Source organism: Nomascus leucogenys, chromosome 13 (genome assembly GCF_006542625.1).
Source record: "Nomascus leucogenys isolate Asia chromosome 13, Asia_NLE_v1, whole genome shotgun sequence".
Lineage (NCBI taxonomy): Eukaryota > Metazoa > Chordata > Mammalia > Primates > Hylobatidae > Nomascus > Nomascus leucogenys.
Window position 1 is genome coordinate 20,549,411 of NC_044393.1, and position 18,946 is coordinate 20,568,356.

At 46.7% G+C, this 18,946-nt stretch overlaps 1 protein-coding gene and 1 pseudogene across 2 annotated transcripts; one reads left to right on the forward strand and one right to left on the reverse strand.

Moving 5' to 3' along the window:
- Positions 1-5,756, reverse strand: SRSF6 (serine and arginine rich splicing factor 6). Of its 2 annotated transcripts, XR_004032970.1 has the most exons (7): positions 5,449-5,710; positions 5,080-5,228; positions 4,173-4,440; positions 3,698-3,822; positions 3,356-3,564; positions 2,999-3,082; positions 1-2,894 (listed from the first exon to the last, which is right to left on the reverse strand). XR_004032970.1 is itself a non-coding variant. In XM_003253584.3 (6 exons), the coding sequence occupies exons 1-6, from the start codon at positions 5,553-5,555 to the stop codon at positions 2,534-2,536; spliced, it is 1,035 nt and encodes a 344-aa protein (XP_003253632.1). In that variant the 5' UTR covers positions 5,556-5,756; the 3' UTR covers positions 1-2,533. The 2 variants fall into 2 exon arrangements, 1 of the variants encoding a protein (XP_003253632.1); XM_003253584.3 differs by lacking the exon at positions 4,173-4,440 and having other exon boundaries at positions 5,449-5,756.
- LOC100592463 overlaps positions 5,725-18,946 on the forward strand; it is a 33,033-nt pseudogene continuing 19,811 nt past the window's right edge.

Below are 18,946 nucleotides of genomic sequence, written 5' to 3' on the forward strand. Positions count from 1 at the left end.
TTTCCCTCAGTAAGTATTTTATTGAGATTTAAAGCACAAAATAGGTGAACAAATCGGGAGGAAGGTGGTAACACAGGAATGGGAACGTAAAAGTCAAAGTAGGCAGGACTCAAACTGGCCATAAAGGCACTACGGCATGTTCATAAACACCATCAAGTAAAAGAAAGGGGAATCAAGATGTTCTCACTTCTTTTCTGCTCCACCTTAGTACTCCATCTAGCCACTGGTATGGAGCATGTCATCGACTCAATTCTTCTCACAGGTTAGCAAGGGAACTAAACATTTTATCAGTCAACCCTATGCTCATCAAGTGAGCCAATGTTACACAGTGATTTTGTGCATCCAGTGACTTAGATACAGGCAAGGATAGGCCCTGACTGTTAATAAATTGGTTGTGGCTATTACTAGAAAATTACGGGTGCAGGCATTCACCTATACAATGACCTGCTTACTGTGGCAGCTAACAATGTAGTCAAACCAGTCTATTACCATATGACGTCCTAATAACAAGAGAGCCCAGTTGAAGGATGTTTCATACTTTTAGAAAGCCTAATTTCTTACTGTAATATCCTCCCATCCCTCTTTTAAAAAGGCTGTGGTTCAAAAAGCTTTTATGTTCTTTCCCTGAAAACAAGAGAACTTTGGTCAAAGCCAATTTTTAAGTCATCACTTCTGCTGAGTAGGCAAAACCATGAACTATAACAACAGACATCATTTTCTTTCCTTAAATTCTGAGGTTTATACTGGAAAAATAAACCCATTTCTTTATAAACATCTAATTAAATAAAGTGTCAAAGAAAATAAGATAATGGAAGAAGCATCCGCCTTTTGGGGCACTATATTCCTAAGGCTGGGCTTTAAAATTTTTTAACAGGAAACCCAGGAATTTCTGAAAAAACAAGGCTTTTTTCATATTACCAAGAACTCACAGCTACTCTGTGAATGCCCAGATATTTGACTCAAGTTTTTCACTCAATCTTATTAGGTATATTTCTGGATTATTTGAACCTACAAACCAACCCCAGAATATCATGCTTTCCAGTCACACCTGTGGCACAAAGAGCAGTGTATAACCATGCCCCATCACAATCCAACCCTTGGTACCCTACATTGTGACAGCTCCTACAAAGGTATTAAAGCTGAGCCAATTAATCTATATTTTGATTTCAGACTAAGATTAATAAGTGCTTTTAAATAAAGTAACTACGTAAAAGTATCGGAACAAAGGGATGTAAGGTTAATTCACTTCTCAAACTGCAATTTCAACTCATCAGGCTTATGGATGTATGGACTAATTGCTAACCTAGTAATTCCTACAAATTTGCAGTATTCAAATTTGGTTTCCACAGTACTCATTACACTTTACTCGTAATAAAGTACAAAAATTTTGGGTTTATCCGTTTCACTATTTTTCAAACCAATTACACAAAGCATTAAAATTTACAAGTATGATCTAACCAATTATCAAATAATCCCACTAACTACAAAGGGGACTGACTACTGGGTGGAACACTTAACTGGCAACCGACTTTACTAAGTGCCTGTTAAACATAATGATCTTTCAGCAGAAAATGCAGTACGTGCTTTTACACTTTGAATAAACTCAATTTCAGATCAAAAAGAGGCTACTTCCATTTCCACATGACAAACATTAAAGACAACTGAACCACTGTCAACACTAATTACGCTGACAACTTTCAGAAAGTGGATTATCTAAACAAGATCCCAAGTATTAGGAGCTATTTCTTAAAGTTTAAATTTGCCTTTGAAAAAAGTTCCATTACTTAAAATTATTAATTTAAGCAAAATCATGGAACACATTGACTAAAAAATACCTTTTACTTTTACTCAACTTGTTAAAGGGGCAGATAAAGACTTTGGCAAATTTGATTAACCGCACAAAATAATGTTATCCAAACTGAGTAATTTATTGCTGGTCTGAGGCTTGCCTTGTTTACACTTAAGTAGAATTTACGTTGTTTCCACAAATGGCAGATATCAACATTTAAAGGAATTTAATAGTGACCTATTCAATAAGGCAATCATCTTGGTAGCAAACTTTTATTTAAATCTTACATAACTCAAGCTTTATAAAAAGCCAACATAATTGAAAATTGGGTTCTCCTTCTAAAGCCTTAAGTATTCAAAGCTCAAAACAGTTAATTTAAAAATAAGCAAACAAATAAAACAAAAAAACCCTGCCAGCAGATCCTGCTGAAATACTTTAAAAAAAAAAAAAAAAAAAAAAAAAAAAAAAAAAAAACTAAATGAGCTTAATCTTTACAAAAGTTATGTTAGCTCAAAAGCTATAAAATCAAAGTTATCTTAATTCTACAAAGAAGGGAGAGGGTCTTCATGCCACCATTTCCTTAGAACCTCATCTTTTTCATCCAATTTGGCCACAAATCAAATTTCTGTGTGCCCCTGTTTTCAAGAGATTCCTCTTGCAGAAGAGGCCAAGTATAAACATGGAAGAGTAACTGCCTAAGTAGGAAAGTGTTCCGTAATAGTGTGCAAACAAGAGAGTTCTGAGTTAATCTCTGGAACTCGACCTGGACCTTGATCTTGACTTTGAGCGAGATCTAGAACGGGATCTTGAAGTAGCTCTTTTTGGTGGAGGGGACACAGAACGGGCCTTTGAGGGTGGAACAGGTAGCGGCGAATTGGAACGGGACTGGCTCCTTGATCTGGATTTTGACTTTATATCACCCTTTCCATTTTCTTTGGGGGATCGGGACCGAGACCTGCTTCGAGATTTCTCATACTCATCCTTAGATCTGCTTCGAGAATGTGAATGGGAGCCCCGATCAGACTTGGGCTTAGATTTGCTCTTTGATCTAGATTTCCTGCCTTTTGATCGAGAACGTGATCGACCTTTGCTCCGCGACCTGGAACTGGACAAGGAAAGACCGATTTTCTCAATACTTTGTGAGAACATACACATACTCCATAAACAAGTACGGTAATATTCACAGTGACTTAACACAACGTTATTTACCGGGAGCGACTTTTTGAGATACTTCGAGATCTACTGCGGCTGCTCCTGCGACTCCTACTTCGTGACCGTCTTCTAGATCGAGACCTATTAGGAGAAAAACAATGAAGTCTTGATCCCAATCCATCTTAAATACATCTGTGCCATCTGGCAAAAATAGATAAGCCGAAGAATAATGTTTTTCTTTACTACGAAATTAAATACACTGTTCAAAACATCTAGAAAGAACCCAATGATGCACAGCCAAAACAAACTAAAAGCTAGCTTTAATTCAAGTAGGCAACAACTGAATTTACTCAATTACTCCCTTTTTTATTGGCAAATATTGTTTCCTTCCCACAGTGTCCTTCAACAAGTTACCTGGATCTGCTTCCAGAGTAAGATCGCCTATGGCTTGTGCGTGGCTTATCTTCAATAAGCCTAATATTTCTGCCATTTATTTCTGTGCCATCCAGTTTGTCCAAAGCACGCTTCATGTCAGAGTAGGAGCGAAACTCAATTACACCCTCATTTGTTCGTTCCTTGTGGGCATCCGCATAGGTTACTTCACCTGCTTGTCGCATAAAATCCTGAAATGACAAGATTGGTCAGACTTGGAAATCTTAAAAGATCTATATACTGTAATAAATTCCCAGAAATAAGAATGTAAAAAGAGTTTAAAGCATTAGTCATATCATTTCTATCTTGAATTACAAAACATACCTTTAAATCTTGCCAACTGCACCGACTAGAAAGATTTTCTACAATAAGCCTGTATTCTGTACGAACAGGTGGTCCGTATTTGTCTCTGCCAGATGTTCTCCGACTGCTGTATCCACCTCCACCACCTTTATCACATGAAGGGAACAATTAGATGCCTTGTAATGATAAAAACGCATAATGTCTTTGAAAGTTAGTACAAACATATCAACTTTTATTTACTGGAGTAGGACTTTGCTATTATATTGCTAAACCTTCGACACATTTGTGATTTGCCATAAAATTAAATTAAGGGCAAGTCAAATAGACTAAATCCAACTAAACCTCTCCTACAATCTGTTAGAGAGTGACTGCTCCTTTATTCGATTTACCTCGCTAAGTTTTATTTTACAGAACATTGTAAAATATAAAACTTAACTGATTACATGCATTTCTACATTTTACAAAAATGTTTACTAGTTTTACACTAAGTACTTACATCACAGTGTGAGGTTTTTGGTGGTGGTTTGGCCACAAAACACGCAAGGTAACAGTCACCTAGTTCAGATTAACCAGTTTTGTCTAACCCTTGGAATCCTCACCATCACCCTGCGTCTAATGGCAAAAGGCTGCTGTCGTCATGGCTTCCGGTAAGGTCAGCCAAAGGGTCATAGGGCAAGGGTCACACAATGTATGGAAAAGCCAAGGCCAATCAGGAAAGGCAGTCATCTTAGCCTCAGTGGACACAGCCTCAGCCCCATTGGTCACTTTCAAATTGAAACATCAAGGACTTGTTAAAAAGTTTGAATTCAACATGCAACAATTTAAACATCAAACATTTAACATAACCAAAAATCCCCCCAACCTCCTCCCAATAACATGCCCCAATTAGTTCAAATACAGCATGAAGCTTATTTAGATCTACTTTGTGGTACAATACCACATTACTTAAAAATAGTACATTCTTTGGCCCCCATCAAGTTCCATAGCTTTAAGACCTATACTTTATGCTCCTCCCCATCCCCGCCCCCCGCCCCCCCCACCCCACCTCCACCCGAGCCTGTCCCCAAACCTCTAACTAATGCACTGATAGGTAAGCAAGGAGGATACAACAAATACAGCCACCCCTTACTTCCTCTGTGGGAAGAACCCGTGACAGTGCTGACAAGGGGCCAGAAGAAGCCACCCACCTCCCAACTTGGCAAATAAAACCAAACACCCAAACCCAATCCCCGCGCTCCGGCGTCCCATGGCTGCCCCGGGCAGACATGAAGGCAGCAGGGCTCGGGGACACCCAAGTCAAACGACCCCTGGCCCTCGCGCCTGCCCGGGCTGGGAGGCCCCACCCCACCCGCCCCCGCCCCGAGGGTCCCCAAGGGCGCGGAGCGCGCGGGGGTAGGACTCACTGCGGCTTCCGTAGCTGTAGCCGTCGCGATCGCGACGCGGGCCCCGGGCGTGCTCTACGATCACGCGCTCGCCGCAGAGCTCCTTGCCGTTCAGCTCGTAAACGGCGTCGTCGGCGTCGCGGGAGTCCTCGAACTCCACGAAGCCGTACCTGGGGGCGGTGCGAGGGCCGGACAACGGCGGGGGAGTCGTTAGCCAGGGCGCGCACGTGCGCGCGCCCGCACCCCACCGCGCGCCCTCGCGACGCCGCGCCGTCGCCATCTTGGAGGCCCTGCCACGCGGCGCCGCGGCCTTGGCCTCTTCTTTCCTTGAATAGTTCCCGCCGCCACCAGGCCTGGGACGCTGGGCGCGGGCGCCCAGGACCGACTCACCCATTTTTGAGGTCTACTTCGAGGAGGCGGCCATAGCCACTGAAAAAGCGCTGGATGTCCTTCTCCCGGACGTTGTAGCTCAGGCGTCCTATGTAGACGCGCGGCATGTCCGTGGCGGGCGGGGGCCCAAGGGCTGGTTGTCGAACGGCGGACCGCAAGCCAGTAGCCGCGGTGCGGGTGCGGGGACGGCAAGAGCCCGAACACGCGCCTCACACCACAGTGGCGGCCGAGTCCAGCCACACAATGGCGCGCGCGCGCGCCCCAGGCTTACGCTATATGGGCGGCCGGTGGGGCGGGACCTGGCGCGTGACGTCAGCGCGCAGCGGCACGTCCGTCCCGCGTCGGCCCTGGGCTAGATGGTGACTGGCTAGTCCGTTTCCCGGGACGTTTCGGTGTAGTGCGGTCTTGCTCGCTTCTAGGATTTTTCTCTAGCCCTCCCCACAGTCTTTGAAAACACAGTGTCTCTAATCCAGCTGCAGAATTGTTTTCTAATTTGTACCTTTTATAAAAGTCTGCGCGATCTCTTCGGGGTTGAAGCTCGGGAGGCGGGCTGAAAGAATCCCAGTTTTTCATTGGATTCTCGAGGTTATCATAATAGGTCGCCGCGGTCTCTGCTTGGTGGCTTAAAACGAGGCTGCCGATTTCCCCCAGCGATTGGTTGATGCTCCCTTAATGGGGACCGCGCTCTCGGACCCAGTCGCTTGCCTTGTTTCGCAGAATCTGAGGATCGCGCGCCGAGGTCTTGCTGACCAGGAGGGGGTCGCGTTGTGAGCGCGCAGACCCGCTGACATCAGCCTCTCCGGGTCTCACTCGCAGCCTTCGCCTCCCCGGACGTTCCCCTCTTCCTCCGTGGGTCTTTCTTGGAGCCCTGGCAGCTTGACTCACTTGTGGATTGGGGTATCCGTGGCAATCCTGCGCTCACTGTAGGTGCTCAAAAGGGAACGCGGACGAGAGACCCGGCAGCCCTCCCACAGCGATGAACGATTTTTTTTTTCCTCCCGTATATGGAAAGTCCTTTGTCCCAATACTATCATTTCCTCCATTGACTTGAAAGTGCCTTATTTTGTGAGTTTATCAATGGAGATGCTATTCAAAGCTGGAGAACCAGAAGAAAACCTCAAAGGAGTAAGTTTAAGTGGAGAGTGGAAGACCCAGGCCAACGCCTGGGTACTCTGAAATTTAAGTACAGGAAAGGAGACTGGGAGGAGTGACTAGGGAGGTAGGGAGAAGACCAGGAGAGTAGGGTGTCACCGAAGCTAAAAAAAAAGGAAGGGATATCAATGAGATAACACCAGCTCTTTAGATATTTGTGTATTCCTGCTCTGTTTTGAGTGGTGCAACCTCAATATCTTTCAGCTTCGGGTTGAAAAAGGGGGGTTTTGTCCTCCTGGAGCTATTTGGAAATCTAGAGGGAAACGTTGTTTGTCACGACTGGGGGAGGTAGAGGCTGTGCTTAAAGTTAGTTAAATAAAAAATACGAGTCTGTAATCCCCACACCTTGGGAAGCTGAGGCAAGAGGATCTCTTGAGCCCAGGAGTTGGAGGCTGCAGTGAGCTATGATCATGCCACTGCACTCCAGCCTGGGTGACAAAGCAAGACTCCAACCTGCTTGAAGGAAAGAACAAAGCTCGAGCAGCGTGGAAGGAGACCCCAGAGGGTTGCCACTGCTGGCTAGACCGCCAGCTTTTAGTCCCTTATTTGGCCCCGCCCATGTCCTGCTGATTGGTCCATTTTACAGAGCGCTGATTGGTCGGTCCACTTTACAGAATGCTGATTGGTCCGTTTTTACAGAGTGCTGATTGGTGCGTTTACAAACCTTTAGCTAGACAGAGAGCGCTGACCATGTTAGGCTGGTCTGGTCTGGAACTCCCAACCTGAGGTGATCCACCCGCCTTAGCCTCCCAAAGTGCTGGGATTACAGGTGTGAGCACTGCACCCAGCCCAACACCAGCTCTTTAGATATTTTTGTATTCCTGCTCTGTTTTGATTAGTGCAACCTCAATATCCTTCAGCTTCGGGTTGAAAGGGGGGGTTTTGTCCTCCTGGAGCTATTTGGCAGTCTGGAGGGAAACGTTGTTTGTCACAACTGGGGGAGATAGAGACCGTACTTAAAGTCAGAAAAATAAAAAAAATATGATTCTGTAATCCCTGCACCTTGGGAAGCTGAGGCAGGAAGATCTCTTGAGCCCAGGAGTTCGAGGCTGCAGTAAGCTATGATCATGCCAGTGCACTGCAGCCTGGATGACAAAGCAAGACTCTGACTCGATGAAATAAAGAAAAACAAGGAGTAAGGCATGGTAGCACTTTGGGAGGCCCAGTTGGGAGGATTGCTTGAGCCCAGGAGTTTGATATCAAACTGGGTAACATGGCGAGATCCCATCTCTACAAAAAAAATTTTTTTTTAATTAGCTGGGCATAGTGGCACATGCCTGTAGTCGCAGCTATTGGGGAGGCTCTCAACAGGGGGCAGTGGTTCTCAACAGGGGGCAGTTCTGTCCCCCCTGGGGACATCTGTCAATATCTGAAGACTTTCTGGTTGTCACAGCTGGAGGAGGGAAGGAGCTGCTGGTATCTCATGGGTAGAGGCCAGGGATGCCAGGAAACATCCTACAAGGCACAGGACAGCCCCACCACGAAGGATTATCTGGCCCCGAATGTCAGTAGCTGAGGTTGAGAAGTGCTATTCCAAATCCTGTACAGAAGTTTTTTTCTTTTCTTTTCTTTTTTAAATAGAGGCAGGATCTCCCTATGTTACCCATACTGATCTCGAACTCCTGGGCTCAAGGAGTTCAAGCCTTATCCCCCAAAGTGCTGGGATTACAGGCATAAGCCACCATGCCCAGCCTACAGAAGTTTTTAAAACGGGGTTTGGACTAGCTTGGCAGCGTGCAATCCAATCTCCCAGTTGGAAGAGCCTCAGAGGATCTTTCAAGCATCTGATTCATGATTCTTTCTAACTCTGTCACTGACAGTTTCCAATTCTGGATTCTGTTCCTGGAGCAACTGCTGCTATATTCACTCCACTCCATACAAGTACACCTGAGTTGCTAGGAGAGGGGATTTGCCGGGCACCGTGGCCCACACCTGTAATCCCATCACCTTGAGAGGCAGAGATGGGATCACTTGATCCCGGGAGCACAAGACCAGCCTGAACAACATAGCAAGACTCCATCTCTTAAAAAAAAAAAAAAAAAAAAAAAAAAGAAGGCCAGTACTGGCGGCGCATACTTGTAGTCCCAGCTACTCCAGGGACTGAGGTGGGAAGATCACTTGAGCCTTGGAGGTCAAGGCTGCAGTGAGGTATGATGGCTCCACTTTACTCCAGCCTGGGTGACAGAGCAAGACTCTTGTGTAAAAAAGAAAGGAGAGAAAGGAAAGAAAGAAATAAGAAAAGATATGAGATCCCATGCTGCACATCTACCATTTCTCCTTTGAGTTGTCCTCCCAACACATCAGAGTTGGGTCCTCAGAAGACTCCACAGAATGGTGACAATCCAACACCTCTCTCAATTATGATATTTGAAACTGTTTTCTCTTCCGCAGCAGCGCTCTTGGGTTTTTTGTTAGGGGTAGCCACTGGGCTTTGGGAAAGAGAAGTGACAGGAAAAGTGGATGATATCAGCTGCATCTTTCTCTTTGACAAACAAATTCCCCATCTTTCAATAAATACTACCCCACTAACTCCCCAAAGCAATGTCCAGTCCCACCAATACCATAAGAATGTCATTTCCTGCTTCAACTCTTGCAAGTAATTTTAATAAATTTTTAAAAAATGAGAGTTTGATGAGTAAAAAATGTTATCATTGTCAAATTCTCCTTTCCCTAACTACATTCCAAGAACTTGTTTAAGCCTCTCTCTATACATATTTATGTATACATGCACATATAAATCTTGCTGCTGCCCACTCTTTGGGTCCGCACTACCTTTAAGAGCTGTAACACTCACTGCAGAAAGTCTGCGGCTTAAGACCACGAACCCACTAGAAGGAAGGAACTCCGGACACATCTGAACATCTGAAGGAACAAACTCCGGACACACCATCTTTAAGAACTGTAACACTCACCGCGAGGGTCCGCGGCTTCGTTCTTGAAGTCAGCGAGACCAAGAACCCACCAGAAGGAACCAATTCCGGACACACTACCACAGGGACTCTGAAATTCTGTTAAATTTAGGAATGAAAGCTGGGTGCAGGGACTTGTGCTTGTAATCCCGGCGCTTTGGGAGGATGAGGCGGGAGGATCTCTGGAGGATGAGGTGAGAGGATCTCTGGAGGCCAGGAGTTCAAGACCAGCCTGGGCAATACAGCAAGTCTACAAAAAATGAAAAAAGGCCGGGCACAGTGGCTAACGCCTGTAATCCCAACACTTTGGGAGGACGAGGCAGGCAGATCACTTGAGGTCAGGAGTTTGAGACCAGCCTGGCCAAAATGGTGAAACCCCGTCTCTACTAAAAACACAAAAATTAGCTGGGTGTGGTGGTGCAGGCCTGTAATCTCAGCTACTCGGGAGACTGAGGCACGAGAATCGCTTAAACCCGGGAGGTGGAGGTCGCAGTGAGCAGAGATTGCACTACTGCACTCCAGCCTGGGTAACAGAACGAGACTACGTGTCAAAGAAAGAAAAAAAGAAAGAAAAATGTTAGTAGGCATGGTGGCACGCACCTGTAGTCCTAGCTACTTGGGAGGCAAAGGCAGGAGGATCACTTGAGCCCAGGAGTTTCAGGCTGCAGTGAGTCATGATTGTGTGACTGCTCTCCAGCCTGGGCCACAGAGTGAAGACCTGTTCCCTTCCCTTCCAAAAATTTAGGAATGGCAACTGGGAAGTGTCTAAAAAGGTTAGGAAAAAAACCCAAAAGAGTGTGGTGTCACAGAAGCTAGGAGTGGAAAGGGTTTCAAGGAGGTAGTGGTTAATTGACAAACAGCAAGTTCATAAACCTTTGACCTAGTGACCTTAATCCTAGAAATCTATTTGACAAGGAGCCAATTTGTAAAACCATAGGTCCAAGGATGCTTATTCAAGCCGTGGAATACTCTTCCACGATGAAAATAAGTAAGATTATTCTCATTTCAAATAAATATTTATCGAATGCCTACTGTTCTCAGCATTGGGAAAACAATAGTAACGTCATGTGTCGGCTTTGCAAACTAGGGCCCCAGTCAAATCTTGGCCTGCCACCTGTTTTGTAAATAAGGTTCTGTGGGAACACAGTATCACCCATTCATTTACACATTGTCTATGGCTCCTCTCAAGCTACAACAGTAGTCTTGATTCGTTATTATATTGAGTGGTTGCAACAGAGACTATCCAGCCTGCAAAGCCTAAACTATTTCCTCGCTGGCTTTTCACAGAAGAGGTTTGCTTACCTCAATCTGTGTGACTGACCACTAATGATGCTTATGAGTGTTGTTAAGAAGGCGAGTTTTAATATATGCATGATCCCATTTTTTTTTTTTGTAAATAACACCGCCTCAAGCCCCGCCCCACCCTGCTTTTTTTTTTTTTTTTTTTGAGTCAGAGTCTCAGTTGATCATCCAGGCTGGAGTGCAGTGGTGCCATCTTGGCTTACTGCAATCTCCGCCTCCCGGGCTCAGGAAATTTTCCCACCTCAGCCTCCTGAGTAGCTGGGACTACTGGCATGTGCCACCCTGTCCAGCTAATTTTTTGTAGAGATGGGGTTTTGCCATGTTGCCCAGGCTAGTGTCGAACTCCTAGACTCAACTGATCTGCCCACCTCGGCCTTTCAAAGTGCTGGGATTACAGGCATGAGCCACCTTGCCTGGCCCAAAACCCCCAGCTCTTGATATGACTACAAATGTGTGTATTGGATGGGTTTGTGGTTGCTTTTGAACATCAATGGGGGTAGGTCCCATACAGTCACATCCCTCCAACTCTCCCTGCATTCCTTACTCTTCCTTCTCCCACCAGCTCTTGAATGTGCCAAGCATACACCGACTTCAGGGCCTTGTCACTGGACAGCTCCCTGCATCTGGAACTATTTTTCTGTGATTTGCTCCCCTCATTTTCTTTTGGTTTCTGCTCAACGTTGTTGCTGTGGCTTGAACATGTCCCTCAACAATTTCTGTGTTGGAGACTTTATCCCCAGTGCAAGATATTGGGAGGTGGGGCCTAATAAGAGGCGATTGAATCATGAATAGGGGTGGAGCCTTCACAAATTAATATTGTTATTACGGAAGGAGTGGGTTGGTTATTGAGAGGGTGGATTGTTATAAAGCAAGTCTGGCCCCGGTGCCTCTCCATCTTGTGTAAGAAATAAATTTCTTTTCCAGCTGTCCAAGTGCAATGATGTTTGCAACTAATTGACCACAGTTACAGATTTCTTTGTTCCTCCTCCACTTCCACTGTGTCACTTGCCTAGCCTTAAAAAAAGAGAGAAATTTTTCATTATAAATTACCCAGTTTGTGGTATTCTAATTTTATTATAAATTAGAATGATATACCAGTTTGTGGTATATCAGCAGGAAAAACTGTTATCAGAAGCGCCTCCTCCACCACCTATTTAAAAATAGCGTCTTTCCCCTGCACTCTGTGTCTCTTCTTCCCCGTTCCATTTCTTTTCATGGAACTTTTCATCACCTGCCTCTCCCATCCCCAACTAGAATGTCAGCATCAGTGGAGCAGGGATGCTGTGTGTCTTTTTACACCTTCATCTCCAGCCCTTAGAAAAGTCCAAAAACAGGCTGGGTGCAGTGGCTCACGCCTGTAATCCCAGCACTTTAGGAGGCCGAGGCAGGCGGATCACCTGAGGTCAGGAGTTCGAGACCAGTCTGGCCAACGTGGTGAAACCCCCTCTCTACTAAAAATACAAAAATTGGCCGGGTGTGGTGGTGCATGCCTGCAATCCCAGCTACTTGGGAGGCTGAGGGAAGAGAATCACTTGAACTGGGGAGTCACAGGTTGCAATGCAGTGAGCCAAGATCGCGCCATTGCACTCCAGCCTGGGCGATAGAGTGAGCAAGACTTCATCTCAAAAAAAAGAAAAAAGAAAAGTCCACATACAGCTAGACACAGTAGCACACACCTGTAGTCCCAGCTACTCGGGAGGCTGAGGCAGAAAAGTGCATGAACCCAGGGTTTTGAGACTGCAGTGAGCTAATGCACTCCAGCCTGGGTGACAGAGTGAAACCCTATCTCTAAAAACAAAACAAAACAAAAACAAAACTGCAGCACACATAGTAAGTGCTAATTGAGAGCGGCACCACTCTGGGACATTGTGCAGAGCACGTGAAGCGAGACTCTCCATTCAGCAGATATTAGTGTGCTGATGGGTTCACCAGGATGTGCTAGTGGGATGGAATCTTCCACCTTCTGGTTAGTGCTGCCCACACACACCACCTTCAGAGGGGTGCAGGGATGTCCTCACCAGATCCCACATTTCCTCCACCAAGATTTATCCAAACAGAAAATTCCAGTGTGGCTCTGGAGCCACTGGAACTCTCAGATTATTGGTGGCAGTGTAAATTGGCACAATCATTTTGGAAAGCTGCATGGTGGTGTCCATTAAAGCTGAAAGCTGGTAGTGGCTGTCACCGTGACCTAGGGAGGGGAGGGCTAGGAAGGGGTATTAGGGGCCGCTGGAATTCTGGTCACATTTTGTTTCTTGAGCTGGGTACTGGGGTGCTCTGTTGATGAAAATGCACTGAGCTGTGTGCTCATGATTTGTGCATGCTACTGTATGCATGTTGTACTTCACCGGAAAATTAAAACAAAAAAGATGATAAATCTCTAAAGAAAATTACAAAATTACACACTTCACCTAGAACCCTCTGGGTCATGCTGGTAACTAAAGCTCTACTGATAACTTTATTTATTTATTTATTTATTTTTTCTGAGATGGAGTCTCGCTCTGCCCCCAAGCTGGAGTGCAGTGGCACAATCTCAGCTCACTGCAACCTCCACCTCCTGGGTTCAAGCAATTCACCTGTTTCACTGCAACCTCCACCTGGGTTCAAGCAATTCACCTGTTTCACTGCAACCTCCACCTGGGTTCAAGCAATTCTCCTGTTTCACTGCAACCTCCACTTCCTGGGTTCAAGTGATTCTCCTGTCTCACTGCAACCTCCGCCTCCTGGGTTCAAGCAATTCTCCTGTTTCAGCCTCCTGAGTAGCTAGGATTACAGGCGTGTGCCATCACTCCTGGCTAATTTTTGTATTTTTAGTAGAGGCGGGGTTTTACCATGTTGGCCAGGCTGGTCTTAAACTTCTGACCTCGTGATTCGCCCACCTCGGCCTCCCAAAGTGCTGGGATTACACCACGCCCGGCTGAGAACTTGATTTCCAGTCTTTGTCCATAAATGTTAATTTATCTGAATCAATTAGTTGTTTCTGGTTTGGCTGAGGGGGCGGGGGCTTGTTTTCCAATGGGTTTTCTGTAGGCTAGGACACGATCCATGGTGCTGAAGGTGTGGCTTTGTTGCCACCTGGTGGCTATCAGTGTGATTACGGTGGTAGAAAAATTAACAGCAGCTCATTCCTGCCTGAAAGAAGCTCACAGCGATTAATAGAAGAATCCAAGTCTTCTAATTGTCAAGCCTCTTATTCACCTAGAAGTTTTCTGGCCCTCACTTGGCTACACCCCTGTTGGAGAGTTCACTGTTTAACTGGGGGTCCAAGTCCATTGTTGGACATCTTTCACTGTGTGTTATTAATTCTTTATGTACACAATTGCCTTCCTTGAATTGTCTACCCACTGGTCCTGGCTGTGCCCAAGGCTGTGCAAATACATTTGTTTCCCACAAATGGGTCTTTCAGATGTTGGGGTCAGCACTCAGATGCTCTATTCATGTCCTCTCTTCTGGCTAAGTGCCCATAGTCTCCCTGATATGGTTAGGCTCTATGTCTCCACCCAAATCTCATCTCAAATTGTAATCCCCACGTGGACAGAGGCACCTGGTGGGAGACAATTGGGTCACGGGGGTGGTTTCTCCCATGCTGTTCTCGTGATAGTGAGGGAGTTCTCATGAGATCTAATGGTTTAGAAGTGGCAGTTTCCCTTTTGTGCTCCCTCTCTATCTATCTCTATCTCTCTATCTCTCTCAATCTCTCTCAATCTCTTTCCCTCCCTCTCTCCTTCCCTTCCTCCCTTCCTCTCTCTCTCCCTCTCTCCCTCTCTCTCCCTCCCTACCTCTCTCTCCCTCTCTCTCCCTCCCTACCTCTCTCTCCCTCTCTCTCCCTCCCTACCTCTCTCTCCCTCTCTCTCCCTCCCTACCTCTCTCTCCCTCTCTCTCCCTCCCTGTCCCTTTCCTTCTCCCTCTCCCTCTCCCTGCCACCGCACCCAGCCAAGACCCCATCTCTTTAAAAAAAAAAAAAAAGAAGCTTTTGAAAATGTCCATTGTGGCAAATGTGGAAGCAGGCCAGTCAGCAGAATGGAAATCCAGTAGGTGCTCGTGGGTAGACTCAGGATCATTGCCCAGGTTTCCGGGGCAGTGGGGAAATAGAAATGCTGATGAGAATGCCAGGTGCAGTGGCTCACACCTGTATTCCCAGGACTCTGGGAGGCTGAGGTGGGTGGATCACCTGAAGGCAGGAGTTCGAGACCAGCCTGGCCAACTTGGTGAAACCCCATCTCTACTAAAAATACAAAAATTAGCCGGGCATGGTGGAAGGCGCCCGTGATCCCAGCTACTTAGGAGGCTGAGGCAGGAGAACGGCTTGAACCCAAGAGATGGAGGTAGCAGGGAGCTGAGACTGTACCATTGTACTCCAGCCTGGGCAACAAGAGTGAAACACTGTCTCAAAAAAAAAAAAAAAAAAAAAGAAATGTTGATGAGGAAAATCCTAGTTGGCCACGTGTCAGGTGAAGAGCATGAGGCCATGGGGAAGATTAGAGACAGTTACAGCCCACAGCACACTTTAGTTAGCAGCATTGTCTTCAAGCCTGTCAGAATCCTGCAGGAAGCAGCACTGAGGTCCCCTCTCAGATCTTTCCTGAAGCTGGTGCATGCAGGTTTCTGGCCTGGTCAGGCTGTGGCTTGCAGACCTTTTACTCATCATTAGTTCCACATGCTGTCATCTGGACAGATATAATGGAAGCATGTTCCTGATTGCCTCGGGGGTGCATGTGCTTTTCACTGCAGCCCTTATTCTGGCAGCAAAAGCTGCCTCACATGGTGGCCCTCTAATGCCACAGGCAGGAGAAGCTGAGTGGGTCTGCCACATGGCAAAGGTACAGAATGTACCTCCCAGGAGAGTGAGGGGAAATGAGTTGTTTTCAGGCACCTCAACTAGCCCGGGCACAGTGCTCATCTCAGGGGACATAACCAGATGAGACAGGCCCAGGTGGGCCATCCAAAAATCGCAGTCCCAAGGCAGTGGTCTCAGGCATTGGCAAGCACCGTTGAAACACGGATATGTGGGTCCCATCGTTGGCATCAGGCTCCCTGGGTGCGTGCAGGGCCTGGGGCCCTGCGTGTTAAAATCCTCCTGAGAGCCGAGAGGCAGATGCTCAGGGACCACACTAGGAAAGGTGGAACTGAAGGGACAGCAAGCAGATAAGTGGCTGCCCGGGCTGGCAATGGGAGGAAGGAATTGACTGCTGAGAGGCAGGAAGGAGAGGGAAATGTTCCAGATCATGATTATTGTGATGTCTACACAAATGTATATATTCGTCAAAACTCATTGAACTGTCTACTTAAAATGGGTACACTTTACCATATGTAAATTATGTATCAATAAAGATGATAAAAAACAAAGCTGGCCAGGCGCGGTGGCTCACGCCATAATCCCAGCACTTTGGGAGGCCAAGGCAGGTGCATTACCTGAGGTCAGGAGTTTGAGACCAGCCTGGCCAACACGGTGAAACCACGTCTCTACTAAAAAATACAAAAATCAGCCAGGCGTGGTGGCAGGCACCTGTAGTCCCAGCTACTCGGGAGACTGAGGCACGAGAATCGCTTGAACCCGGGAGGTAGAGGTTGCAGCCAGCCGAGATCGTGCCACTGCATTCCAGCCTGGGTGACAAGAGCAAAACTCCCTCTCAAACAAACAAACAAACAAAAAAACCTAAGAAGGTCATCACATGTTTTTGTCCTCAGAGAGCCTTGGTTAAGCCTTTTTCACCCCACCCTAAGGCCAGGTGCAGTGGCCCACGCCTGTAATCCCAGCACTTTGGGAGGCTGAGGTGGGCGGATCACTTGAGGGTCAGGAGTTTGAGACCAGCCTGGCTAAACATGGTAAAATCCCGTCTCTGCTGAGAATACAAAAGGGCATGGTTGTGTGTGCCTGTAATTCCAGCTACTCCAGAGGCTGAGGCAGGAGAATTGCTTGAACCCGGGAGGTGGAGGCTGCAGTGAGCTGAGATCACACCACAGCACTCCAGCCTGCCTCACAGGGCAACAGAGGGAGACTCCATTCCCCACTCCCCACCTAAAAAATTCACCCCACCCTAGGCAGATGCCAGAACTTCCTTCGCATCTGAACAAAACCCGAAAACTGGGACCTCCAGGCCTGTAGGGGGCGCTGTCTCCCGCAGTGTCACAGTGTCTCTCAACGGACCATTGAGAGAACCCACTTTGTGCCACAGTCATCGTATGGGGAAGAGGGTTGGGAGTACAGCCGTGTGTCCCTTAAAGACGGGGATATGTTCTCTGAAAAGTTGCATTAGGTGATTTCAACCCTGTGTGAACATCATAGAGTCCACTATACATCCCTAGATGGGATAGCCTCCCACACACGAGGGCTGAGGGCTGATGCAGCCTGCCACCCCTAGGCTACAAACTACAGCATGCAACTGACCCCATAACATAGACGATGGTAACACAGCGGGAAGTGTCTGTGTATGGATGACGCCAGACTGGCAAGCCCCAGAATTGGGGCTTAGCTTGGGAGAGTTCTTGTCTTTGTCCAGGAAAGAATTCAAGCGTGAGCTGGTGATGTTGGCAACTTTTATTGAAGCAGCGTACATCAGCCACAGAGGTGCTGCCACAGGCAGTGTGCACAGAACAGCAGCTCAGGCCAGGGGCAGTTCTGCACTCATATTGATATTCACTTTTTTTTTTTTTTTTTTTTTTGAGATCGAGTCTCGCTGTGTCACCCAGGCTGGAGTGCATTGGCATGATCTCGACTCGTTGCAACCTCTGCCTCCAGGATTCAAGCGATTCTCCCACCTCAGCTTCTGTAGTAGCTGGGATTACAGGCGCCTGCCACCATACCCGGCTGATTTTTGTATTTTTAGTAGAGACGGGGTTTCACCATGTTGGCCAGACCGGTCTCAAACTCCTGACCTCAGGTGATCCTCCTGCCTCAGCCTTTCAAAGTGCTGGGATTACAGGCATGAGCCACTGCAGCCGGTCAAGATCCACTTTTAATTACATGCAAATTAAGGGGTGGATTATGAAGAAATTTCTAGAAAAATAGCAGTAACTTCTGGGTAGGTGGGTCACTGCCATGGGAAGGGGTGATAACGTCCTGTTATTGCCATGGCAACAGTAAACTGACAGGGCACTGGTGGGTGTGTCTTACAGAGCGTCCTTTTACCTTTTTCCTGTTTCAGCTAGTCTTCAATCTGGTCTGGTGTGCAAGCTCCACCTCTGGAGTCCAGTCCTGCCTTCAACCTCATCTAAACATAGAAAAGTATGTTGAAAATACGATTATAATCTTATGGGACGATCTTTGTGTAAGTGGCTCCTCCTTGACCCACTCACTGTTGTGTGGCTCATTGTAATGACTGTATCTGGAGTTATACTGCCTGAGTCCAGTTCCCTCATCTGCTAGCTTTGTGACCCTGGACAAACTTCATGACTTTCTCGTGCCTCAGTTTCCTTGGCTGTAAAATGGAGAAAGCAATAGTACCTATCTCAAAGAGTTGTGCAAAATTTTTAAAAAGTTATTTTATTGTAAAGCACTTGGAACAGCAGCTAGCATACAGTAAGCATGAAGTGAGCGTTCGCGATTATTATTTAATAAATGCAACTTTCATCCATGCTGTTTTTCCCTCCTAATTTTGCCATGGAGATCATTTTTATGGAGAGCTCTTAGTTCTCCATCTTTTATGACAGGCTGATTCTGGTCCCATTCCAGCCATCTTCTTGGATAGAGGATGGTGACATGGGAGGTGGGAGCTGGACCTGGAGCAGAAAGAGCTGGAAGGTTGGGGTGTAGCCTCAGTCTGGGACAGTTTCACTCTGTAGTGAAGACAGGCTTGAATCCCCTCCCCCCAGGACCCTTTCTTTTTATTTTATTTAGTTATTGGAGATAGGGTTTTGCTCTGTCATGCAGGCTGGAATTCAGTGGCATGATCATAGCTCACTGCAGCCTCCATCTCCTGAGCTCAAGTGATCCTCCCACCTCAGCCTCCCAAGTAGCTGGGACCACAGGCATGAGCCACGACATCTGGCTAAGTTTTTGATTTTTTTTTTTTTTTTTTTTTTTTGAGATGGAGTCTGGCTCTGTCTCCCAGGCTGGAGTGCAGTTTTGCAATCTCGGCTCACCGCAAGCTCGCCTCCCAGGTTCACACCATTCTCCTGCCTCAGCCTCCCGAGTA

What these genes read in the sequence shown, in the direction of transcription:
- SRSF6 (XM_003253584.3), bottom strand. Translation starts at nt 5,555, where the DNA reads ATGCCGCGCGTCTACATAGGACGCCTGAGCTACAACGTCCGGGAGAAG. An exon ending in GCAGTTGGCAAGATTTAAAG is followed by an intron (nt 3,565 to 3,697) that starts GTATGTTTTGTA and finishes TTGTCATTTCAG; the next exon opens with GATTTTATGCGACAAGCAGG. An exon ending in ATCTCAAAAAGTCGCTCCCG is followed by an intron (nt 2,895 to 2,998) that starts GTAAATAACGTT and finishes TTCCTTGTCCAG; the next exon opens with TTCCAGGTCGCGGAGCAAAG.